The sequence below is a fragment of the Zophobas morio genome, unplaced genomic scaffold (assembly GCF_036711695.1).
Source record: "Zophobas morio isolate AGI-343-1 ecotype UQ-CSIRO unplaced genomic scaffold, CSIRO_AGI_Zmor_V1 ptg000007l, whole genome shotgun sequence".
Lineage (NCBI taxonomy): Eukaryota > Metazoa > Arthropoda > Insecta > Coleoptera > Tenebrionidae > Zophobas > Zophobas morio.
This window is the reverse complement of record NW_026972112.1, coordinates 9713613-9741422: the sequence shown is the minus strand read 5'-3', so window position 1 is coordinate 9741422 and position 27810 is coordinate 9713613. Positions and strand designations below refer to the sequence as shown.

Genomic DNA, 27810 nt, shown 5'->3' with positions numbered 1-27810 from the left:
AGATGCGAGTACGAATAGATGCGCATGCCAAGATGCTATTCGAAACGAAAATCCGTCTTCTTGAACGAGATTCAATGCGAATAGCAACTCGATGCGCATACGAAGGCCTCTGTTCGAGTGAGGATATGGCAACAGCGGAAAAATACAGAGGATATTTAAATGCGATGGTTGGCAGAACTCACGCGGGGTGAGTTTGAATCCAAGAAGGACTATTTTAATCTGTTACCTCCAAATTTATTAAGCAGCAAAACACGTATTAGCAGGATTGGCTCGATTTAAATTATTGCTTTGAAGTATTATTGTTTTTTTTTTTTAAGTTTTCTTTACAGTTTGGAATATCTAATGCATATGCATATTACGGCCCTTTTAATGCAAATTTATATCAAAATAAGTTGAACTTTAACTAGAATATAATATTTCCAACAAAATGGAACGACAATAATTCTTTTAAATTGTATTTTAAAGATTATAGGAGTGAATATTATATTAATAACACTATCAATTCCATTTTTGCAATGTAAATTACAATAAATTCTCTTTATTGTTCAAAACTAAGAAGTACGACTCAAGGATGACATTAAGTCGGATACTTACTATTTTAATTAGGATTTTAATTCCAAATAATTGACATACTAAAAAAACAAAAAAATCGTGATAAAAAAAAATTGTTGAGTTTACGATTTTATGCAACCCTACGTATTTAATACAAATTCTTGTGATTTTTTTACAATGATGCAGATACAAACTTAATGTTTATTTTTGAGTGGGACCACCACAGCCAGCAGGTATTTGCATATTAATACCTTTATTACTGCGTGTACTCTCCTAGTTTATAGAAAATTCTTAGAGTTTGGTTACCCGATGTTTATTCAGGTATATTTATGCATACCATTACAACCGTTTTGTACAGTAAATGATCTTTCAGAATTCATTTTAGTTTTTATTTTTGAAACAACTTCACGTATACGTATTTGAAATGTTCGCAGTAGCTAGCCAAAATATCGCAATAGTGCGTTGTTTCTTCATACATATGTAGCATGTAGCTATTATGTGTAAGTACTACACAGAAATCCGCTGTTTCAATTTAAAATTTTTAAATTTGCATCACAAATGTCAAAACTGTAAATGAAATTATAAAATTCCCATAATCAAATTGATACATTACAATTTGTGTATTTTTGGAATGGTAACCCTTTCTATTAATGTATATTAACAAATACAGCAGATTAAAGATATTATATTGACGTTAACATAGAACGACCAAAACCAAACAGAGTTTTAGGTTAGCTTTCACCACTCGCAAACCAAAATGCGATCGCATCTACCCACTCGTAACTTGACGTTCGTATACGCTCGAACATTTGCGTATACCAACGTGTGCGCGCGGTTCGAGAATACCGAATCTTCAAAACCGCTCGAAAATTGGCCACTTGCGTATGCGGAACTTATTCGAACGAGTTCGAGAATCGACCCCCTGGCCTCGTGCTCGTCAAAGAATGTTCTGTGGCTACGAGTATCGGCGGGAATTGGCGTGGTAATAGCGCCTTTCCTGTTGCTATTTCTTAACGTCCCAGGCCTCGGTCAGAGCTCGCATTTGAGAAAACGGCCTACATTAACGAGAAGGTGGCAGCTGATATAGAGCAAAACGGGCTAAACGTTAGCGCTCCATTAGCACAATAAAATACGGTTAAATGTATTGGATAGAATCGTATAGTAGTTTCTTCTGTCCTCCATACGGAGCTAACGTTGCACGGGTCCAAAGACACCATGCCAGAACATTGGAACTATGTGAAACGTTATAAGAAGAAATTTATAAGTGTACACCACTATAACTGTACTGTTGAATTCAGTATACATGTGTCTAACGGAATTATTATCCTCTCAATACTATGTTATGACCTTATCTAAGGCATTCAATTGCGTTCCCCTCAATAGTTTAGTACAGGAACTCCAAAGTTATGGTTTGGTATCTGTAGCATTAATTTTTTATGTTCCGGGAGCTGAAGTTGGCGACACCCACCCTTCCTCTTTCGGCTTTAGGGCATCCCCGAAGGGAAGGCCATCATTCTTAAGCTTTTCATTAATCCCTCGAGTCCAACCCAATGTGTGAATAGTCTGAATAATGTGCAGGGCGATACCTGTCCAGTGAGGTTTGGAGTCCATTCGAAGGTTACAGGCTTGTCTGCCGAGATGGCACTTCGAACAAAGTGGGACTGATAAATCTTTGCCTTTCCTTCTACCTTGAGATCTACCGAGACACCTGCGGCTAATAATTTTCTCCTCTCCCGAAGGGCTCCCATTCCTCGTAGCAGTACCCGCGGCTCCCCCAGCCCTAAGAATATCCCTTTTCGCCCGCCACCCAATGTGTATGAGGTCAGATAGGAAGGCATGTCATCACTGACCCCCGGAACTAAACACTCCTGGGGATGGTGGAAGTCCGATCTGGGTTTTTCCCTTCTCCAGATATGTAGGTTAAGGGTGAATCTTGGAGGTTGAGCCCCCTTGGTGCAGTGAGGTCACCAAGGCTGGGCAATAAGCCTCTTTGGCTTGGATTTCCACTAAAATGGGAGGTCGAGACTAATCTATCTCAGATCAATCGGCTGCGTCGTCGGGTCAGACCGCCGATAGGGTGAGTCCTTGGGGGAAGTGTAGTCTGAGCACGAGTAGCTTCACTTGTTGACGTTGCGTACTGTAGGATGAGCTTCCCTGGGTGCTATATCCTGGTATCCCTGGCGTCGAAGTTCGACGTCCCCTTGTTAGACTCCGTGGTGGGTAGGGACGCAAAAGGACGAAATCAAAATCCAAGATATGAATAAAAAACAACTAAAACCACTGAGGAAGTGCTTTCGGGTGCACCTTAAACTGAAAACCCAGCCACTGTGGGGTTGTAGTCTCCTAAAAGGAAGCAAATCTGCGGGGCTGAGGTAAAAAGGCGGAGGAACGCTTGCTTGCAAGCGGAGGTGGTGAATGCCGACTCGCCGAAACCGCACTCATCCTCCCCCGGGATAAACTCCAAGGGCAAAGGGCAGGCTACAATAGCTAACCCTAAACAACCTGGGGAAAAAGACGTCAGGGTCAAAAAAGAGAGTGCGGTCTTCAATCTCCACACCTCCGGTAGCACAAAGGCAAAGTAGCATGAAGAGGCAGGAGACCACCTCTAAAGGACATAGCTACAGGGAGGTAGCTGCAAGTCCCTTGGTAAGCTAACTCCTGCCCAGGTGGAAATGGTACAAAATGACCTGATGGGAGCACTGGACAGACAACTTGAACAGTGCCTGGCAACGGGAAGCAGCCAGTTTAAGAGGCATCAAGTACGCAGGAGGAATCCTAGGGATAACCTGTAAAGACGAGACGTCTCTGGAATGGCTAAAACAAACAGTGCGCTCTCTAACACCCCTGTGGGAACGCGCATCACTTAACGTGGTCCCCTTGGCTGAGCTACCAAGGCTGGTGAGAGCAACCTTGTGGATACCGGGACCACCGGTGGATGCAGAGGTCGTACTTCGCCGCCTGGAGGGTCAGATCCAATGGGCTCGCATTAAAAATGGCTTCTTTTCCAACATGAAGCCAAACCCGAGGCTGCCTCTCCAGACAGCCTCGTTGTATTTGGTCTTGGGATGAATGAAGCCAAAACAATCAGGAGGAGAGAAGGCAGGATCAATTATATGGTGTCCTTTTTCAACTTGAAACTTAAGGAGAACGAGGCGTTGACTCAGGAAAGAAAGAAGATGGCACTTTGACAGCCACCCCTTAGAAGAGTCCGCAGAACTTTTGCTGCAGACCATGTTTCCAGGCAGCACAAGGACTACCTCCCATTCCAGAAGGAATGTAGCCGGTACTCAACCTTCTCTGAAGGACTAGGCGCTGGCGGCAAAGGCACTCACGGAGGCAAGAGTGGAGTGGGCAATTGACAGCTTCCCCCCCACCCCGCCCCGTAAAGTTACATTCTAACAAACAGAGGATACTGTTCAGCCGCCTTCCGTGCGAGTAAGGCTAATTCGGAACCATCATCCAAGCAAGCGTATCAAGTTCGAAAGACCGGAACTTCAGTGCTCCATTGGCCTGACGATCAGTAGTGGGAGTCCCTGCCACTCCACACCTAGCTTCGGGTTACGAGTATCGGCGGAAATTGGCGTGGTAACAGGGTCCTTCCCGCTTGTACTTCTTAACGTCCCAGGGTCTCTCACCCGCCACTATATTAGGAATTCAAGGCTTTGGTCGGCTTCGGTCAGAGCTCCCGTTTGTGAAAACGGCCTACACCAATGAGACGTTGGGAGCTGATATAGAGCAAAACACGTTATACGTTAGGGCTCCATACGGATAGGCGTGATTGTCCTCTCAATAGTATGCTATGACTTATCTTGCGTTCCCTTTAATATTACTTTAGTAGCATCAAATTTTTAAGTTCCTATTTATCTGCACGTTTTCAGTACCTACGTCTCCTACAATATTCTAAATTCAAAATAATTGCTCGTGCCATTTGCTGTGATGCAAGGATTGATACTAGGCCCCACGTTATTTGTAATTTATGTTATGATACCTACCGTAATCTGTCAGATGAATTCTAATCCGGACACACACTGGAATATCTCGCACTGTACACATGTTTCTATTAAACTCTACATACTAACTTTTTATCCTGTCTCATTGTGATCCAATTCCACGTTGTGATGACGATTGTTTCTCGTACAATCCATACCTCTGAAGGACTTGGGCAAGAAAATCCTCAGAATTCTCTCATATTTATTGGACAAGGGCGATACAGCCTTCAAAAGGTCGGAACATGTGACCTACACTACTTGTTACATATTTTTGAGATGGTGCACGATTTGAAGCCTTCAAACTCGGGCCTCTATTGCTTGGTCCGTTAAGTTCAACTGTACAGAATTTGTTAAGCGGGGGAGTAAAGTCTAATAAGTGTTTGGTGGTAAAGTAACCAAGAACAGGCAAATGTAAGGTAGTTGTTGGTGCTAAGAAACTAGGCGCAGTGCGCTTCGTTCGCGTTGGTGCTCCTAACCTGCAATACACTCTAAAATAACGTTTTGCAATTTAGTCTACGGCATAGTGGGCGGGAATTTTTGCGTTTTGGATGGTGTTAAGCGGGATAATTTCGCTGCGCGACCTATAGCTGTGGTGGGACGTTGTGAACCGGTAAATGCAAGTACTGCTACGCAAATTCATGTCAGATGCTTCGTTTGCGGGCGTGCACTTGGCGAACGACGATCGAAACTCTCTCCTAAACTTGCCTGAAACAAAGAGAAACTCGCTGTAATGAAACACCGTCGCTTAACCTACACTTTATTGACATTGTACTACATAAAACATCTTGGTCAACATTAATTTACAAGTTTCAGCGTTTATCATTCCCCATAAGAGTTAAAGTAAGAACATTCATCGGGAGCACATTGAACTCCACGACATCGGGACAAGGAGAAACGTTATAACGTGAAATTTACAATTGTACATCACAGTTACCGTACTGTTGAATTGGTACATTCAGTATACGTAACATAGAGCGTCTGCCGTGATTGTCCTCTCAAAAAAAAAAAAAAAATTGGGAGACCCTCTACGATTTAACACATTAACTTATAGCTTTGTAATATATTTAGGTTTCCATCAACAACATGCTCGTCTTAGTTCCCTTCCTGTTGTGTCTCGGTTCGAAATCGTTCACCCGCTGTATCTCCAGATCGGTCCTCGAGTGTGAGCGTGAGGCGATTCCAGAGTCCTTGTCGGTTTTTCGATACACTGCGCTAAACTGGAATCCATGACCACCCGAACGTTGGCAACAGTGCTCGAAAGCGCGGTGGAATTCTTTTCGGAATTTGCCTGCATTCAAAAAAGAGTGTTAGTGCACGGCTGGACCCAGACGGCACAGATGACAACCACCAATGAAAAACCACAGCCGAAACCCAAGTATGATTTGTAGAGGTTAAATGCGTTAACTTTGCAGTTTGAGGTAAGGGGGCGAAACCGGGACGTAGTAAAATTTTCACGTTGCCAAATTTTAAGGAGTGCTAATCTTACAACATTCTGATTCCAAAATCTTAATAACATATCAGCTTAACATATGTATGCGGTTAAGCCGCAACAATTGTATGTGTCTTCGTTTGGAGCCTATAGTCCTTTGAAACGGCTAGTACCGCTGATGATATGCCTGTCGGACCTGAGGCGGAAATGTCACTTTTATACCACGAAGTTGACGGTTAACGTCTTCTGTGCTGGTGGTCGTTCGGGTGGGAGTCTCCTCGTCGCTAAGGAACCACCTAGGTCACTCTAGTCGAAGACACGAATCTTTACCGAGTCTCGTGTGCGCCCGCTAAACAAACAGGATAACGGTTGAACGTAAAATGTCCGGTCGTGACTCGCTTAACAGCTAAAGTAAAAATTTTCCTCGCTCATGAAGTACAGTAGGTTAATCCAGATTTTCCGAAAAATGATAAATTTTGATTTTGCGAATTTAATTTTTTAAGGAGTTACTATGTACGTTAAAATAAAAAGATGTGGGTAGTGTTAAACTAAAAGTAAAGAAGCATGCTATGGAAATGTTTCAAGTGAATTTTTCTAGGCACGTACATATATCACTTTGTCATTAGGTGTTGTCTGCGATTTTAATTCTGAGAATAATCAAATCGTCTTTGTTTTGGTCACTGTGTGTGTTACAACTTACTGACGCCTTACCACCAGTCCAATTAACAAAGTAAAAGATGGGTTTTCCCAGGAGAGGAAAGACGTTGCTACTTGTGTTTGTGCGGCCACAATCGTATGTACTCAATTGGAGTTCCATTCACTCCATTACATTTTTCCGTTTACTCTAGATACGCTTTTGCAGATAGGGTTTAAACTTTTTGCGTTGCACTGGACTCTAAAATCGTTTACTCGATTACTCCCGATCCTCGCAAAAACGCCCCGGATTAGCTCCTCGCGTGAAAATTTCGCTCCATTTGTTAGCAAAAAATCACTTAAACCCCGTCTTTACGAGAGTGCACGCTGCACTAGCGATATCTTCGCTAGATTAAATCCCCTGTGTGTGACCCTGTTCGTAGCCGATTGCTAACTCGATTAATTAAATCGCGGGAGTGTAGCTCGCGCCCGCTGTAGTCCACTGCCGGATCCAATTTTCTATTTTTGATGGAGCCGTTATTGACATACAGCCGGTGAGAGTAAAAAATCGTTTGTGAGACCGAATAAGTTTTTAAATTAAGTTCGAGTAATATAGCTAAAGCGCGCTTTGATCTGACAACAAAGCCGCAAAACACCGTTCGCAATTAATAGCTCTGAGCTCTTTTAGTAAGTGGTTTTAGTGGCGGAGGGGGTCGCTAAGTGGTAAGTCCGGAGAATTTGGGACAATCAAAATTTTACGAGATGGGGAGACAGGAATGTTGATGGAAGGTTATACGCAATTTAACAAAAATAGAACTAAAATTACAGCAAATGGCGCAGTCGGTGGGATACGAGAGGCTTTCGTTTTTAACGCGGTGGAGCATGATTACTTAATAATCCTCTTCAGTACAAAGCAACTTTTATGTATAAAATCAGTAGAAGTCAGAATTATATGAACTTTAGCCAAAAAATACACTTTACAGTAAATATTTACTTAATACCCGTAAAATGATTTTTAGCAAATTCAAGGAAATTTTAAATATAACCAGTAATACTTAATTAAAACTAATGAAATCAGGTCCGTCGCAGTTAATTCAGTCGAAAGAATTATATCTTTATAGAACTAAACGATTTTTAGGTCATAATTTAGCCCTCTTTGAAATTAGGGTCCGGCACAGTGGAATAAATATGATGAAATTGTTTAAATATCGTACTATGATACATTTCAACGTAATGGGTACATCATTATTAAAGAAATGTTTAGGTAGCTAATATACTTTAAATTATCGAAAAGACCATAGCACCTCTCTTTTTAAAGTAGATGGAAAACTATTTTAGCTTTATTTGATACTGGCTGTTACCGACAGCTCCGCTTGCATGGATTTCACAATTAGAATATATTATGTCTCATCCCCTTATTTATTTTTTTATTTCAATTTTATTACTTTACATTCGTGGTAAGGTTTTCAAGTGCTGGAATTACCAGACCGCTTGCCGCATTCACTCTGGAATAGTCCACATAGAACTGTCCATGAGAAAAACAGTCCTCCATCAAGTCTATTCCGGCCACTTTCAGTGTTTGACCTTATGCTTTATTAATGGTTATTGTGAAGCAGACCTTCAGGGGGAACTGCAATCTTTTGAATCTAAATGGTTATTCTGACTGTAGTAAAGGTATTCGTGGTATGAATACCTTTTCTCCATGAGTACATCCCGTGATTATCATAGCCTCTACAACATTCCGGTGGAGAGTCGTTCTTTGCAATCTGAAGGGTTCAAGTTCCTTAATTGCATAACTGGAGGAGAAACACCAGTTGGGTAAAAGGTGTTTAAAAACTCGATTATATAATTTATAGTATCATCAGTTTGTACTACCGAATACACGGATTTATATTGAATTTCTTCTCCTTCTTCAAATGATTTTAACAAAAGAGCGTTAATACCAGCAGCTCTATCATCTTTGGGGGTCAAAATAGGACGCTCACATGTCCAGTCTATGGGTTTGGCTTTGATATTGTTGATATCGGTATAAACTTTGTTGGTTAGTTCTGTAAGAGAATCTACTACCGTAGTCAGACTTGGTTACCATCTCCTATTTGAAGCACAGTCTGTGCAAACTGACCAACGCAACGGTAGCATCACCTCCTAAATGTACTCTCATATTTGCCTCTAGGTCGAGCTTCTTAATTTGGAGCCACAAATACGATGATTTTAAACATGATCTCACTTCATCGGCTCGTGTTCCCCTTGGTACGACTGATATGGTTTGTCGAAAGTCTCCAGCTAAGAGATCTGTAACGCCGTCCATCAAACTGCCATTTTCTCTTATATCTCTCAGAGTTTTGCCGAGAGCTTCTACGCTTCCTTTATGGGCCATAGTGCATTCTTCCCATACTATAAGTTTTGTTTTTTTCAAGACCAGTGCCATATTGCCCTGCTTTGAAATGTGGCACAGAGGTGTCAGATTTAAAGGCAATTTAAAAGCAAAATGAGCAAAGTGGCTGCGATATTAGAAGAAGCAACTGTCAAAGCTATCCCGCGATTTTTCCGTACTCTAGCCAATAATAATTTTAAAAGAAATGTTTTACCCGTACCTCCAGGAGCATCCAAAAAGAATATTTGACTAGTGCCATTCTCGATTCTATCTAAAACTTGGTTGTAAATTTGATATTGTTCTTTATTTAATAAACTTTCGTTGTTGGATACTACTTGTACCAATAAAAGTGTGTCATAGCCAATCTTTCTGAGATAGTCTCTGTTTTGTATGACTTCTTCACGTCTTATAGGCTGAGGCAAACCATAATAGTCTAAACATCGTCCTCCTAAAGACAGCCATCGTGTCTTCAGTGGAAATCAGACACTTCTTGTACACTTCATTCATAATCTGTTTTTGTATTATTTCTCCCATATACTTAAAGCGTCTGTTACTTGGCAAAATATCAACAAAATTGAGCTTAAAAGGAGAATCAGAAAGAAAAGCTTCTTCCATTGTAGCATTCCAGTGCTTGTCATCTTCTAACAAACCCAAAACTTTGCATAATGACTGGTATGTGGAATAAATGGCACCATCAATAGTTTTTAAATCCGAGAATGATGTTGGTCCTCTCACTTCATGAAGAAGAAGACGAAGATAGTAACATTCAGCGTCATTAGGGTGGACGGCGTACGCTCTGCCCAAAACTGGATCTCTTTTGACTCCCGGTGAACCATCAACATTGTTTCCACGTTTTCGTCTCTCAAATTTGGTACTTTTCTACACATAGTATGAAGAGACTTCAACATGAAGAAGGGTTTTTACAAAATTATCTGTTTTGCAAAGATCAAAGAATGTTGAAGGAGTAGTTTTCTGTTGATTATTACTTATATTTTCAGTTACATTATTGAAGTGGTTAGTATTAAAATAGACACGCTGGTCATTTTCCAAATGCACTACGAGATGAAAAACCCTTGGAAATCTTTCATGTATAGGAAAAGCCAGGATTCGCCAGACAGTTTCTGCTAATATATATGGACCACTTTCATATAATTTGACCTGGGACCGTACTCTTGACTTCGCTGAGTTTTCTCACTGATGACAAAAGTCATGTGTTTAATTTCACTAATTTGAATAAGTGTCTACTCTTGACAACCTGTGAGATGATACATCTCACCCAATGAGTTATTTCACCAAAATATGTGGCAACGCCGTGGGAATTAAAATGTATCGAACAAACGAGAAGCGAATAATTGACAAGTGACACATTTTTTTGAAGTTCGAGCGCAAAAACTTTTAATTATTGAATACAATGAAAATAACGGAAATACAGAAAGACATCTTGGTCAAATTTGTGAAAAGTAATCCAGATTTGACGTCTGGGAAGTTTTACAACAAAAAAGCCAGAAGAGTGGTGGATAACTATTGCGCGTGCTTCGGCTTGTTCTTCTTGAGGTCCATGCACATCGTCATCAAATAATTCTTAAAATAAGTATCAAAATAATCTGAATTGTTATCTAGACGATTTCAGTACTATCACAAATATTAATTTCTCCCAAATCTTCAGGCGGAGGAATGTTATTTTGAATGCACAAATTGTGAAAAAGCACACAAGCGTTTATAATTTTTCCGGCTACTTCTGGCATATAATGTAACACTCGATCCTTTAAACAACATCTGAATCGTCCTTTCAATAAAGCATTGCATCGTTCTACCAAACTTCTTACTCTCTTATGTTGTACGTTAAAACGATACATAACAATGGGGGGAGGTACACTGGCTATATGGGTACAGTCTATGCATCCTATTATTCCAGCAAATCTGAAATCGTTACAAAATCTATAAGAACATCTTCTAGGTATAATTGAAGCTCTTGGAAGTTTCTGGGAAACTTAACCATTACATTTAAAATCTCTGGTCTATTCAATGCTTCTGTAACTTCTCGGACACTTCGGCTTACACTTTGTTGGGAAATATCGATATAAGCATTGTATCCATCATCTGTCTGATACCTGCATAAAAACGCAAAGCTGCAAGAACCTAAAAATTTTAAGTAGAACCTGCATTCTTCTTAAATGTGTACTTTTTATAGAGTACCTAATATACTTAAATGAAGGCAGTTTTATGACAGACATACTTAGATACCTGTGTATTTACAGTTTTGGTCGCATAGGTGGTCCCACCAAACTAACAGTATTATAATTAAACAGTCTCTTATTAACCCTAAATAATTTGATAAATTGTTTTTCGGGCAATTCAGTTAAGGGATTGCCAGTACATCGCGAAGCAGGTTCCAAATCCTCAGCATCTTCGTTTCAAATATTTTGCATTACAAAATCATCCATTTTTTTTTAAATATTTAATTACCAAAAAAAAAACTAACCAAAATAGTAACAGCACACGTTAAAATATTTCAGAATGTAAAAAACACACAAAAACATACAAATCTCTCCGAAAATGAGAAATCTCATCGAAAAAGTATCAACTGTTTAAAGTCACGCGTTTCCATGTGGATTTTCTCATCGCTGAGTTGAATCATTGTGTCAAGAGTAGACTTTTAAGAAATTTCACTAAAATCACGTCATTTTAGTGAAAAAAGTCACAAATGAGAAAACTCACTCGGTCAAGAGTAAGCTCCCTGATCATTATCATTTTGAAGACCAAATATTATTGACATATATGCATATATATTTAATAGATTTTACAGAGTTACAATACTCTATATTGAGCACCAAAAGTTCGAGATAAAACTGGATTATACGGTACCACCCATCTGTTATCTAGAGTTACACCACGGACTTCAACCGTGAATCCACCCATATTGAGGGTAGCCGTCATTGCCTGTTTGGGTTTCTTTCAGGAGAATTCGAGAAAATTTTTGCTACAGCTACCTCCTTTCATACACGGGGATTTCTTCAAATTGCCGCTAGGTCCATGGATCATATTGGTCTTGATAATTTTTATGAAGGATAGGATCCTCTTGAGGAATTGTGATGATAAGGTCAGGTCGATCGTAATGCATCTTCAGTCCTTTCATGTATATACCGAGGTGATCCAGTAAACGATGAAAGGAGTACCACCCTATTACCAAGTTAAGCAATATCTCTTGCCTCCCTATCACATCTTTTAAATGTACATCACTATCTGCTCTGAGGTATGCTTGGTAGTACTTGATATAATTCAGTCTTTCCGTTTTTATTTTCGCATACATTTCAACTAAATATGGACTAAAAAGGGTACGATAGTATAACAACCAATTTTCGTCATTTTGTTTGACCATGATCCGGTGATGCGATGCAATTTGTTATCGTGATTTTGTAAAACAATATCTCAAACTTTTCACAATCTGTGGGTACTTTTTGAAGAGTCGTTTTCAGGTCTCTTATATATGAATTTTTCTCGTGCAACATCGCTTGCAATTGTTTGACCAGATTTGGTTTCACACCAGAGATTTTGCTGCATTTCAAATTTGCCTCCCTTTCGTCTTCCCTAATGAAGTAAATTTGAAGAAATTGAGGTTCTTGCTGGGGCAAGGGTAATAAGCCACCAACCAAATGTTCCTGTACTTTGAAAGTGGGCATGAAACCATCTTCCATTATTTGGCAACACATGCCAGGAGCTTCTTCTTTCCACTTATAAGCTACACAATATATGCATTTGTGATTCATAGCACCTAGGGCTACGCGTTACATTATTTCTGTTGAAGAGCATTAATGTCAAGTTCCACGCAAAAATTTACAATAAAAACATTTTACCCATACACAATTAGGCACCACATTTCACCCCCTTAGGAGTTGAATCTCGGAAAATACGGGTTTCATTATATGTGTTGAGAATCATTAATACCAAGTTCCACGTAAAAATGTACAACAGAAGTAGTTTTCCCGTACAAACTTAGCCACCACTTTTCACCTCTATAGGGATTGAATCTCAAAAAATGCTGAAATACGTGTCTCGTTATTTGTGTTGACGAGCATTAGTACCAAGTTACACGTAAATACATTACATCCCAAAAAAAGTGCAACACCCAAAAGAATACTTTATTAGAAGTTTTGTACGTCAGGTTAAAGGTCACTGTATGCTTATCAAAGTATCAAAAAGTGGTTGGAAGCAGAAATGCCTATTTTTGTTTTTTTAACAAACGACAGTTGTTTAACTTTGCTGGTTTAGAAGATTCTGGGTATAGTCACATCAATTAATCGGTCGTTCCGGTTTAGATAGGGTAAGAAAAGTGTAATCAATGCCTAGAAGGCGAAGAAATCCACTTCACCATCAATTAACCCCCTTTGAGAGAGCGTGAATTGTAGGCATGAAAGAAGCTGGGCTGTCGCTTCGTGAAATTGGGCGACGATTAAATCGTAATGTGATAACTGTGGCTAGAGCTTGGCGGGCATGGTCTGAAGAACACCAAAAAACGCCCCGCAGAGGTAGAGGCCGCCTTAGAGTCTCACAACCACGTGAACATCGTCTTCTTAGACGCTTGGCCATACGAAATCCTTTCGAACCTTCTCAGGCAGTAGGCATTAATTGGCTGAGAGCTATTGAACGTCCGATCTCCAGAAGCACGATTTATCGTCGCATTGCGTCTTTGGGGCTTCATTCTTACCGGCCGTATTTTCGACTCCCATTGACTGCTGAATAAAAGGCTACCAGACGACAATGGTGTAACGATAGACAGGACTGGGAGCATGAGTGGAACAGTGTCGTCTTCAGCGACGAATCCAGGTATGGCAATCAGATGGACGTATGCATGTGAGAAGGCCAATAGGGGATGAAGCAATCCAGATTTTATTCAAAGACACCATACATGAATAACACCAGGAGTGATGATATGGGGTGCAATATGTATTGGAAGCCGATCACCTCTAGTCTTCATCTCGGGAACTTTAAATGTCCGTCGTTACATTGACCACGTGCTAGAGCCTGTGTTGTTACCTTATCGTGAACTTTCTGGCAGACAATAACGTCAACACACTGCCTTGGCCGCCTCGCTCCCCGGATATAAACCCAATAGAACATGTATGGGATATGCTTGAGGTTGTTGACTGATATTATCCAAATGCTAATCATTTTATACGATTGATTTGATATATGTACGTGGTTGAAGTTTCAATAAAATTCGTCCACTCGTTCCATGTGTTGCGCTTTTTTGGGATGCAGTGTATTTACAACAGAAATGGTTAGGAAATACTCTTCCTATACAAACTTTACCACCCCTTTTCACCCTATTAGGGGTGGAATTTCCGAAGTTCCTTTCTTAGTGGGTGCTTACATCACAAAAGGAAACTAATGTCCAAATTTCATGTTTCTAGCTTCAGTACTTTAGGCTCTGCGTTGATGAATCAGTCAGTCAGTACAATTTTATATGTATAGATATGTCTAATCATCTATTAATACAAGTAAAATATTTGTTGACAATATTAGTGTAGAGAGTATTGAATGTCAGTCCTTTAATATTGGCAAGTAGAAAAGTTGACGGAAGCGTGCCGACGGCGCAGGTACCCAAAAGTAAACCTGTAATCGAAGTAATCGAACAAAATAGGTTGAGGCAGGTCTTTAGGATGATAAAGACCGCCCACTGTAACTTCAAGAGATTCGAACGCTTCCGCAATAATTATATTATCAATATATAGGGACAATGTGAGTTTGGGCTTAAACATTATTCCCAGATCTCTAAATGAATCCAATCTTGAATAGATATTCGAATAAGTAACGTAATAAATGAATGTTGACTTAGATTTTTTGTCAGAGACAATGTGACACTTGTCGAAATTGCCAGGTGTCAGATCTGGCTATCTGGCAGGCCACCACATTGCCCCATTTTGGTAATCCATCTATGAGGAAATGTCTCATTCAAATCTGTTATTATTCGGGGGTCATGTGATGGTGCACAATTCCAAATAAATTTCCTTCGTAAAATTTGGGTCCGATAATTTGATCATTGAGGATTGTATGCTGACATTGATACCTCAAATGTGTTGAAAATTAGTTTCTCTTAGCCAGTGAGGATTTTCTGAAGCCCAGTAAAGGCAATTATGTCGATTCACAATTCCATTATTATTAAGGGTTTCTATAAATGATTATAGGGTCGAAGTTGGTCATGGAAACGTGCCGCCTCTCATTTTACTAAATGCGCAAGGACTCACGGCAAATACCACACGCATCTGTAAAAATGAAAAAAAAAAGTTCTGTAACATCCTTTCGTCAATACTTTGGACCCATTTTGAAATTTCATGTTGCGCAACAGGAACTCCTGACTGCTGAGGAAATCGTGTCAAAGATGTTTGCTAATTCTACTCAAGTCGTCTCAAATCATCAACATCTTCCTCAGATACGGAAGGTCTTTCAGGAGATTTCCCTTTGTTGACACTCCCGGTTCCAACAAATCTACTGATTACATCTCAAATGTGAGCCTCTAACGATGTTTTTTGAATTATCAAATTACTGTATTTGGCCAGATATTCTTGCTTACAAGCGGTTACAGAATACACTTACTCTTCGTTTACAAATGTTCCATTGCGATAATAAGACAATGAAGGTGTCTTGTTCAACAGAATAAACCATTTTCACGGTATTCGTTTATTCGCGTATTTGTCTGATGAAAATATGAGGATCCACATTAATCCTTCCCCCACGGTAGGTTCTTTATCTGTTGCAGTTTTTCGCAAAAAGCGTCCGTGTGCGTTTTTTTTGAAAGACACAGATGGTTCTAAATTTTTTGCTAAACTTGCTTGTTGTTTCCGGAAATCTTTCTTCGTATAATGTTCTTCGTACACTACAATATTTTATTTACTTTAATCTAGAAATAACAAATAAGAACACGAAAATAAGAGAAAACGTTGTTTGAGAAACGTCACCGTATTTTTTTTTAATTCACAAGCGTTTTAAACTTTCTAAATGAATATTGTTATACCGAGTCATATATCATTGAAAATAGAAAAAAAAAGCCCTCTTTTATGGTACTGCGCTGCAAACATCAAGGCCGGGAATTTACGTTGACGGTTATTGTTTAGAAAAATTGCCTGAAACCTAACTGATCCTCTTGCTATGATTTACAAGTACAGGAAACCGAAGATCGCCTACAAAATACCAAATCACTAATTAAGTGAAGAACTACCTAAAACACGCCTCTGGTATTTATATTTTTATAACGGAAAAACTAAAGTGACATCGCTCTTTGGTCTGCCATATAAATAATGTGAATGGCCTCGCTTGATTAATCTGCCAATCCAAGAATTCACTTGCGTAGGCCCAAGTCCTGATGATTAAATTAAAAAATTCACTCCCAATGAAGGAGTGACAAACAGTGGTGGTATGAATCTCCGACCTTGACAGTGGTGAACTTGGCGATATAAATCTTCTGGAGGCTCAATACTTTCAACGTCGGTTCTGCCACCAACAGAAGTCTCCAGTAGGACAAAAAAAAATTGGCGAAGCTCTAATAGAGAAAATATGCCGAGGAAGACGATACTTACGTTGTAGTGTGTGGCCTATTGCGTTTTTCCACGTTCCGACGTCTTTTCAATTAAGATAGAGTTTAATACTGTACTATGAAAAGTATCATAATAAATTAATAAATAGTGTTGAAAGAATCTGAAATAATTTTACACTTTTGACTATATTTATGAAAAGGAATTCATTCATGATATGTATTTTATTTCGTCGTGCCGTATCCTGATTTAATAGATTCCGGTGGACCTCATTTAATCAGTTTTAATTTACTATAATAATATTTTAAATTTACCTGGATTTGCTAGTGATTAGCAACAGGTATACTTTCGTTTAATTATGACCAATTTTAATAATAATTACAAAATCAATTGATTTTACATCAAAAAATCACTTTGTACTGATAAAGATTTTGAGTAACAGCGTGAGTGAAACAGCAGAAAATGAACGATTTAAAACTCGACACACTTTAGTTTGATGTTTTAAGTGATGGCACAACCCTAACGGTAATGACAGAGTTTATGGTCAAACTTACCGCTCATGAAGTTGTAGATGATGGGATTCACAGCACTGTTGGCATAGCACAGCCAATGGGATATCAATGAGAACGCCCTGTTGCCATCCGAGTTCTTCAGTCCGACGGTTTTCCTGCAAGAATTCGCAAACTTCAAACGAGAACAATAAAAGTGGTTTTTTGCCAACTCGAAAAGGTTAATTACTAATTAGCAGCGAGAGAGAACGCTCCGCTTTTAAAGGAAATATAAAGAATCGTGTTGCTTCATCAAAAAAGAGATAAAACCAATTTAGGCGAAAGGAAAGATGTCCTTAGATAGCTTTGGGGAAACTCTTGCTCTTTTAATTCTTGATTGAGTGATAAAACCACAAAGAAAATGAGGCCGGAGGCATTAGCGACAAGTTTATGGAAAAGGGCAATTTGCATCGCAAAAGTGACAGTGTTTCCTTGATCGTAATAGTCTCATTTCGTCCACGTCCTGTGTTCTATTGGCACAAAGAATTAAATTTTAATAACAGAAAGTTGGCAAATATTGTGCTTAGTAACCCATTAATTTTAAAAGTAGCGGTTTAATCTATTAGTTCTTTAAGCAGAAAATTTGGATGTCATTTATCACGAACCAATACATTTGCACAGCAACTTTAAAGCGAAACTCAATTCAGCGGATTTCCTTCGTGGACAAAGCCAAAATTGGCCGTCACTGGATACTGCAGACGGGAATTTCACATTTCCCTAAGACCATCCACATTTTACGAACTCTAGGGAAGCATTTTTCGTTTGGATGGAAATATTAGATCCAGTTGGTGTTTCTGCTTGCAGATTATTGCAGCAGGAACCTGATATTGCGCAATTTATTAAACTAAATGCCTGCTAAGGGACGTACAAAGCATTATTGGCTTAAATCTGTTATAATGCGGATAAACAGACACCGGAACCTGTTTCATTTTTAATAAAGTATGCCTGAGTTAGTGCAGACCACACTAATAAAGAAATTTGAGAGTTAGCAGTTGAGAACGTGAGTTACGACTACGCTGATTGGCGCAGTCGGTGGGATGTGGGAAGCTGATGGCTTGTAGCAATTTCAAGGAGACGTCACTTTGCTATGTTTTCGATTCGATTTTTATTGATGATGATAAGCGGGATTTATGGTTCGACTTTTGCGGGAAACAGGGCTTTGACGGTACTTTACATATAGCGAGAAAGCTTGGGATTTATCGCAGCTGAAAATTGATTCTTAAATGTGTTTAATGAAGCATAAAGGATACGACTCGTGCTAAGTAACATAAAATTCTATCTTGGCCAATACTAGCTAGTGTAATGTTGTTTCATTTAATATATTGGCGATTTGTACGTACGGGTTTTCATTTAGCTGCAGTTTCGTTCGACGATTGGATTTTGGAATATTGCATTTATATTTTTACGTTGTGTTATCACCAACCGACCAGCTCTTCATGCGACATTACACACAGTAACTTCGAGTTTTCTCAGTTGTATTCACGCCGTTTTTTTGAAAGGTATTTATCGATTGAACGTGACGTTAAAACTAACTAATTTACTTTTTATGGACGTTTCTACACTTTATAGCGGTCTCTAATAGTTCTTCTACGCGGGATACGTTCTAGAGTGCTGAATTCACCTTCAAATGGCTTTTTTTTGTTGGGGCACATATCAATGTCTCCTTCGTGGGGTGTATTATACTGTGAAATGGGATCGTAAAAACTTGTCTGGAAAAAGTGTTTGGATTTCTCCCCGGTTTCTCGATTGCGGTGTTATTTATCTCATAGATTTAAGAGAATATTTGTAAGTAATTGACGCGAAGACTTGAGGGGGAGAAGAATTTCTTTAGTCAATACATGCTGATGACTAGGTTGACACCTCCAGGAAAAGGGCGATCATTAACTCAGGTCCAAAGATATATCTCGTTATACTGGTATCTGGAGTGCCTTAATTCCTCGCCTTGACTGGTCTAAATTGATAAGAGCACATATTATAAATTTTGCATAAATTTTACCTGTGCATTTTCAAATTCAAATTTTAAAATTCATGCAACAGAAAAACAAAGGTGAAACTAATCTAAAACGAATTGAATGTGTTCCCCTACTAAATAAGCCTAATTAGAGTCAGGTAGATATATATTTGCCCGATCGGAGCGAACAAGACCGCCTACCGGAGTGAAAGGTGTCAGGTTAGTGAAGGGCCGGCTTGGACCGGAGTTAAGGTTCTCCCCAGGAAAACGGTGCTAAGCGCACCATTACATAGGTGATATTCAAGGGGATTATGGCAAAGTACACAACCTACATTACCACTACTACAGAGAGCTGGAGAGCAAACTTTTGGAAGAGCGAATTGGTGATTTTATGAATGAGTTAAATCGTGTTAGTAAGACAAATACGTCTGACAATATCTTTTGCAAAAATCTAGATATATATATATATATATATTGTTTTTTACGTTTTTTGTTGCATCTTTCGGTGAGACAAACCGTTTAATTTCTTTAAAATTAAAAACTACCCTTATGAAGTTTAAAATGGAGGTTCCTTTTTGTATGGCGGTTTCATTTTTAACAAAACGACTGTAGTGACAGCTGGCCATTGCACTGTAAGTATGGGTAACGAAAAATCGGCTAGGGTTGTGGATGGATTTTCTACCCACCGTCAAGTTAATGTGGAGCGTGTGACTCTAGAAGGTTTAAAACATTATAATACACCCAAACTATACAAACAGGATTGATGGGTCCGACATACTGCTATTGTTCCTAGAATTGTCATTAACCGTCTCAGAGAAAGTACAACCAGTTGCGCTACCTAGGATTTATCCAAAAGATAACGTTAAAAATGGGGGAAAAAGCACTCATTCCTCCAGAATGAGACATCCGCACAAAATTATAAAACCCGAGCAAATTCAAAATTTGGTCTGACTTATGATTAAGTCTGAAGGGACTTATTCATCCACTTGCAAAACCTCTCCAGATTTCAAAAATCAAATGTTAGAATTTGATACAAATATTTTTAAATCACAAATTTGCAGACACAAAGAAAAAGGGAAATCTAAATTAAAGTAATTGGATGTTAATGCCCAAGGTGTTATCACTACATAGCGTGGGGACACATAACGACACGTTTTACTCGTGCTATTTGCAATAACCACAGCTACAATACGCGACGTACGATTAACACGGGCATTACTGAGGCTATACTCGATTACTTGCAAAAGAAACAACCAGCTAGAGGGTCTGATTCATTGTATTGCAGATAAACATTGTGGGGACCGAATTTGAATTAAAATTTCGCGGTGAAAAAAATTAACAGCGGTGCGAAAATGCATTAAAAAAAAATTCAACCAAGAAAATCGTTAAACAGAGGCAACTGTGTGCACGTTTAGTTCTTGCTGGTAGCTGGTAGTTCTGCTAGGAAATTTTAGTGAGAAGGTTGGTAGAAGTTGGTTGGTTTAGTAGATGACACATTCTGCTCGGTGGCGTCACTTTTAGTGTATTTGTTGTGTAGTTTAGTTGGTTTGGTAGTTAATAGAAGGGAGAAAGCCTTATTTAACAAAAATTAATCGTAACGACGACGACGCCACAGATTCCCTAACACGCGCAGCTACTTCTTGCGGCTTTCGAAGCGGAAATAAGTGAATTTTCGACCAACGCTAATACGTTGTGTAAATTTGTTTTATTGTTTGAAAATTCACAGTTCATGTCAGGACTTTAATCGTTAATTGGTTCTAACACAATTTAAGAGTCATCAGAAGCTTGTTTAGATATGGCGCATGAAACTTAAAACATGTTGAAATTGGAAAATTTGTACAACGAAATATCAATAGGCTCCACCCCATAATTGCAAAATCCATGTTTCTTTGCAAAAACCGTTGCAACCAAGTTTTAAGTGTTTTGTTATGAAAAGATGGCTGTGTATATTAAGAAAGAAAAGGCAAAATATAATTTTGAAGATTTTTTTTTATTCATCGTAAGCCGAGGGGCGGAGCTTAATCGTAAAATCCTTATTTTTCTACGAGAAATTACCATGAGAAATATGTTCTTAAGTAATCGTATTATGGAAAGAAAATTAAAATGTATTAAGCAATTAAAAAAGAAAACTTTTGGTTTTTATTATTTTCGTCTCGATCGAGGGGCGGAGCGTAATTGCAAATCGATATTTCCCTATACAAATTTACCATTTTAAACATGTTTTAATTTTCTTGTTGTGAAAAGATGATAACACATATTAAGAAAAAAAGACAAAATGTAAGCCCCGCCCACCCGCCCTATCTCAATTGTGATGATTTTTTTATTCGTCATGATCCAAGGGGAGGAGTTTAATTGCAAAATACTTATTTCTCTACTACAAATAAAAAAAAACCGCACCGCACCGCACCCTCTTTACACCGCCACCGCTTGAAACGTCCAGATTTTTGAAAAAAAAAATCTAAATTATAAAACAACATTTTATAATTTAATTTTGAGTCTGCAAAACCGAATGCTTTCAAATCCTGCAGATATTTTAAAGCTAAATCAAAATATACCTATTTGCTTATCCCCTCCAAAAAATTGATGACATCAGCTCCAGCTATCTAAAATGTCCAAAACATAATCAGTCTGTGCTTGTGATTTATCACTCCCATTTATATTTTTTGGATTTGCATATACAGAGTGAATCAAAAAAATTAATGAATGCGTGAATTTACTTTATTGATGGACTGCAAAACCAAATAAGCATGGTAAATTTTTGATCCAATTGATTTGCTCATCCCCCCTAAAAAATAGATGACGTCACCTCCAAATTTTGCTGAATAAATCTTAAATGTGCAAAATATGATCAGTCTACACTTGTAAGTTACCACAGGATGACTTAAAAAAAAAGAATCAGTCAATTTTTTTATTGAATAAATCAAGAATTGCAAAACTGAATCATTTGAAAGTCAGGACGTATGTACAGTAATGGAGGCCATCGGGCAATATGGTACTTTCATATTTTCTCGATATTTCATAACCCCTAGGGGGAGGCTAAGGGATGCTGAGCCTCCCCTGGATCTAGACAAGTCATAATTAACCAAATGTGAATTACAACATCTGAAATCAAAATAAAATGTAGTGTTTTATTCATAAAAGTCTGGACGTCGTTACGAATACCATAAATGCTTTTCAGTTCAGTCTTCAGTCGCAAGTGTTTTAAATTTTTTTTTTTTGAATTAGTTTTTTCCTAGGAAAATTATTATTTTGTTTTTTGGTTTGACAAATTTTATCATACATCTGAATTTTTCGGTTTTGGGCATATTTCGTTTAGTGGTCTGATACTAGGACACATTCTTTGTTTGTCTAATTATGAATAATGTTTCTGGATGCTTATACTTAAGTGTTTCATTATAACACTTCTTAATTTTTGTCACACAAGATTGCTAATAGTACATTTGCGGCAATTAAAATTAACCTAACGTTATCCCATTCTGGGAAAATATCGTGAAAGTGTAGTAGAATTCATAACATCGTGGACTGAGGTACGGGGGATTATAGATTTCTCCCTTTAGGCAGTTATCATCGTTATTATCATCACATCATTGAGACATTTTTTTGTCGCAACGTTGAAAATTACATCACCGAGGAACTTTCCTCGCAACGCCTGATACATTTTTTATTTACCATATGTTTTGTTTGGGATAATCTGACGACAGATCACGATATAAACTCTCAAAGCTAATGGTTTTAAGTAGCCAGTCACTTGGATTAACATAATGTAAATTCTTTGTTTGAATCGTTGATAAAGTGTGGCATAATTTAACATCAGGTACATTCTTTGTTCTGGCACCGGGCATGTTGAAAGAGTATTTTCGAACCGGGCACATGTTTGAACTGTAAAATCTCATTGAACAAATTAACAACATTGTGGGTCATGTAGGACATGCATTTTATTCCTTTGATTTAGACCATTTATGTGCACAACGCCACAGCATTGATCAAATTTCTGGAAGACAATTTTTAACGCATTTTTTTAACGACGCATTCGTCCGACGCCATTTTACCTCCAGATTGTCTGTCATGGTTTTATTTATGTGCTTGTTCATGGGAACGGATAACAATGGCTCACAAACAATTTTTTCTATCTCCCAAATTTATCTTCAGTAATTTTCTTTGTTGTGTAATTTAAATTGAACGTAAACTTTCATGTTCTGCAGTTCCTAATCTCATGTCACTTGTATCTGCACAAGTTTTATTTCACACCATATCTTTTTTTGTTTTTATAAATCTTTGCTAGTTTTTTTTATGTAAATATTTAGTTGATTAATGTTTGCATCGTATAAATGGTCCGATGTCCAATCTTAATGTCAGATAATAATTCTTTGCTGTTTCAAATTTCACAGAGTGTATGGCGAATTTAAATGTTGTTGATTGATATTTTTTGAAACTTTAACACTTGTTCAGTTGAAGTTTAATCTCAGAGTTATAGAAATTAAACATTTAAATGGAATAGAGGCTAAATAACACAGAAACACGCAGCGGAAGCGGAGTGCGCGGTTCCTTGTTGAGCTGGCCGCCGCGCCATCTGTACAAAAGATGCAGGTCTTGAATAGAAGTCAGGGACGGTCGGGATGATGTGACGCTGTCAGCTTATTCATAGCCGTGACTTCCAACCACGAGTTTGCCACCGTAACGTAGTCGCAACTTTTTTTTTGTCAGTGCATTTTTTCGTTTGCATCTGAATGCATCACACAATGTAGGGTTCGATTTTGTTAGACGATCACAGGCAAGCCCAAATTTTTCAATTTTTTTTTCACATGTCAGTTTAAGGCGGGATGTTTCGGTTATAACAACATTCACACGAACAATGACAATGAGATGAAAAAATTCTTATTTTGAGTGCGGGCCCGTCACTCGGATTCCGCCACACGATACCGTGTTTTTGTTTCAATTTACGTTAAAATCTACTGAGCTTTGATGACAACACAATGAGTACTGGCATTACAAGGAAGGAAACAAACAAAATTTAATTATACCATACTATATCAAGGCTTTTACACAAGAAAGAACTTACATGATGTTAAATTAAGCATTAATTCAAGTGATTGATTAAATCAAAATGAGTCCAACAAGATTATATCGTGCACCGAATCCCCAAATTACATAAAACAAAGCACATTTAAAAAAACACAACAAGCACATATTAAATACTGTCAAAAACAAACTCTCTAAACTAGCTTAGTGTTTAAGATTGGTTTAAAAGACACGTAATGAACTATTTTAAAATCTCGAGTGAGAAGTTATGAAGTGTGAATAATGTAATAATTCAGGCAGAAAGATCTAGAACTTTAGACATGTCATTATTAAAATGAGTTTAGCTTGAATAAATGAATTTCCGCCACGTATTTCACGTGAATATTTCCATTATTATTGTTGTCAAATTGCGTTAGAACCATGAACGCTTAAAATCCTGAAGTGAACTGTAAATTTACAGTGTTGACGAATTTGTTTATAGTTTGACAACATTTCGAACTAGATCGTTAATTAACTGTTATTACAGTAATTACACTCATTGAGAGGGACCGTGACGTCGACTGCGATTTACACCTGTTTAAACAATGTCCCTTTGGTGAAATTACAAACAAAATTTGACGTACCAAATTTAAACGCGTGTTTTTACCGCACGACCAAACGCGAGCTCGGTCAAGTGCGCTCTCCAGTTTTCTACCTGTTGTATATTCCAAACCCCTAAACTACCAACCAATGGAGTCACATTTCGTTAATCCCTAAACGCGCATGTTTTTTCTCAGCGCGTCGTTTAATGTTTAAATCGGGACACCACAGAATTTTCGTTTTTAGTCAATACAATTCTGAGATAAGCAGAAGCATTGAGCAGCATTTAAAATTTTATATCCTACAGAGATCTCCAGCTTCATTTAGCACATGAGCCAATTTTGTTAGAAAGGTTTAAGCAATAGCGTACACTACTCGTTACTTTGCTAACGATTGATGTGTGAAGGGTAAAAGTGCGCCGCTTTCGATCGATACTAGTAGGTATTAGAGACACAACGGCTTCGGCAATAAGGGCCAAAGTCAATTTGCTTTACTATAATAATTTTTGTCGCCACTAAAACCGCGGTACATATTATATTTTTTCTCATTTTACGACTATGTTTTATTTTTACTTTAAATCAGGACATGAAGTGTTAAAAGTAAAATAGTAACACTTTGCGGCACACCGGATAGATAATCGTTTAATAAATATGCTGACATTACCGTAACAGCTGCACCTTTTCGCGTTTTATCACCCTGAACACATGCGATACTTTTCGCTCGTCACTTCGAATAATTCAGCCGACCCTAAACACCAGCTTTCCTCCAAATACATCGAAAAAAGCCCCATTTATCCGCCCCTTAGTCCTGTCACTCCTCATCACTTCTTGCAAAAGCCCCTTACCTTAAGATAGAGAGCAAATGTACGGGAAAATAGCAGATAGCAAACATGACCACGACAGCTACGAGCATCTTAGCGGCTTTCCGTCTCGAACGAAGCTGCCCTTCGGTGCTGGCGTTCATGTTCATGGCAAACGTGTTCACCTGTCTGCCGCCGCCGCCGCCACTCGCATCTGCAACCAATGAGGCAAATAGAGAACAGAAAGCTGATAAAGTTGTACAAAGCAGAAATGTAGTTATATGTATTTCATTTTCTGTTTTGCGCTATGTTTGCCTTAATTAGGAACGTGTGTGTGATAACAGAGTCAACTTTGTAGCAGTGCTTCGCTTTTTGTTGGAAAATAAACACAACGTACCAGAAACGGATACGTTCTCAACAATAATACTCCACCACTAACATATACATTAATACGAAAGTTGGGCAAAATTACTTATATTCAAACACGGCGTTTCTCTTCGTTTACAGCCAACGCTCAACGAATCCGTAATTTAGCCCAATAAGATTTTCCCGCCGTTAAATAACGCGCGATAACTTAACTTTTTACGGCCACTTAAACGACCTCGTCGTATTTTTTTACATGAATCTGTCAATATAAGTTGTTTGTAGGATCGTAATTTCGTTTATTGTATCTAAAAGCTGTGTTCGCGCTTTAGAATTCCGGCCTTGCAGAGTCATTTAAAAATTTAACGCGAACAAATTTTGGCGCAGTCATAAAAAGCTTGTTAAGCTGCGTACGCTCATAGGGAAAACTTTACAAATTTGCTGATCATTAATTTGCCCAAGTTTTATTATATTAGTGTTGAGTAGACGCGGTCGTCGCGTCTGTTTGCAAGATAATTATTTTGGATTGTTTGGAGACTTGGAGAGGGAGTGGCGGATGTTTATGGAGGAGGCTGAGGAACTGAAAAGTTGCGAGACATTTATTGCGTTCGTGGAAATTACGTGCATCAAAAGTGGAAATAGTGGAAACGAAAACTCATCAGTTTTAAAGCTCGGAAGCTATAAGTAGATTTTTTATATTATTTTATATACAGGGTCGCTAGGATGTATGGAAACGGTTAAATATCTTGAGAACCAATTGTACAAAACAACTGAAATTAGGTATAGGTTATATATAGAAATTCTGCTCTAACTATGCATCAAAAAAAATTGTTTTGCTTCATTTGTTTTCCACCCATTGTAACGCCCCTGTGTATTTTTATTATTCGTTTTATTTTTTGTGATAAAATTTCAATAAAAATTCATAATTTCTTCCAAACTGTTCATTTCCCAGAGAAATTTTAAATCTTTTATTTTTATCCCGGCACCTCCACCATTTTTGTAGACCTTTTAGACATTTAAAAATAATTAGATTAACTGCACAATCAACTATCGAATGTTTTCTATATTTTATAGTATTACAGACATATTTTGCTAAATCGTCGCCTGAGGACTTGTTTGATCTACAGACCAAAGCGCACTCAGGCCAATATCGTCTCTATGCGATATATCTGTAAAGCGACTTTCGTTAGAGCTGACCTGATATACATCCACTACGATGAACTAACCATTTGGTCGGACTTTACAACAAATAAGTGAAGAAAGTTCTTGAACATTTTAACGATTTAATACATAATGTTCCCGAAGGGCAAAATTTACATTTCAAATTGTATTATCAAATGGTAAATTGCTCACCAAAATTTGTCACCAACAATGAAATGACGTATTCTCGAAATTTTACAATAGTAGATGTAATTTAAATTTTATATCCTCCGTTTACGGTTTATGAATCTATGTTGAGTGATCCGTGATCTTAGACGTCAAGATTTTTGGAAAAAAAAATAACAACAATTTCCAATCTATAGCTATTGGAAACATGTTAGATGTTAAACTCAAAATTTATCCGTTCATGCCCCCCAAGAATTGATGATGTCATCTTACAATTTTTTTGGTTGATAAATACGCTATTGATATTTTTCGTTTTTCGATTGCTGTATTTTTCAACTTTAGATGTCTCAATTTTTCAATATTTCAATTATGGGCTTTTTCAATTTTTCCATTCTTCAAATTTTCGATTTGTCGATTTTTTTATTTTTCGATTTCTCAATTTTCCGATGTTTCAATGATAACGATTTGTCAATTTTTGTATTCTTCAACTTTACGATTTTAAATACATATTTCGATTTTTCAATTTTTCAAATGTTGACGTTTTTTAAGCTTACGATTTTTCGACTTTGTTTTTTCAGTTTTTCGGTTCCTCAATTCTCCAATTTTTTAATTTCTCATTTTTTTGAATATTTCTTTCAGTTTTTAGATTTTTCAATTTTTCGACTTTTATACGTCGATTTTTAAAATTCTAATTTTTTCTATTTCCCGAGTTTTCAGTT

At 37.9% G+C, this 27810-nt stretch overlaps 1 protein-coding gene across 4 annotated transcripts in view; it reads right to left on the bottom strand.

Moving 5' to 3' along the window:
• Nucleotides 1–4812: 4812 nt before the first annotated feature.
• LOC135124456 (orexin/Hypocretin receptor type 1-like) overlaps nucleotides 4813–27810 on the bottom strand; it is a 262209-nt gene continuing 239211 nt past the window's right edge. For 3 of the 4 annotated variants that reach the window (XM_064049525.1, XM_064049526.1, XM_064049523.1), the window contains 3 exons: nucleotides 25448–25616; nucleotides 17061–17173; nucleotides 5302–5829 (listed from right to left, as the gene is read on the bottom strand). In XM_064049525.1, the coding sequence (XP_063905595.1) occupies nucleotides 5606–5829; nucleotides 17061–17173; nucleotides 25448–25616 (506 nt within the window). In that variant the 3' untranslated portion in view covers nucleotides 5302–5605. Of the gene's footprint in view, nucleotides 5247–5301; nucleotides 5830–17060; nucleotides 17174–25447; nucleotides 25617–27810 lie in introns of those variants that run through there. The other variant, XM_064049524.1, reaches the window with a different exon arrangement.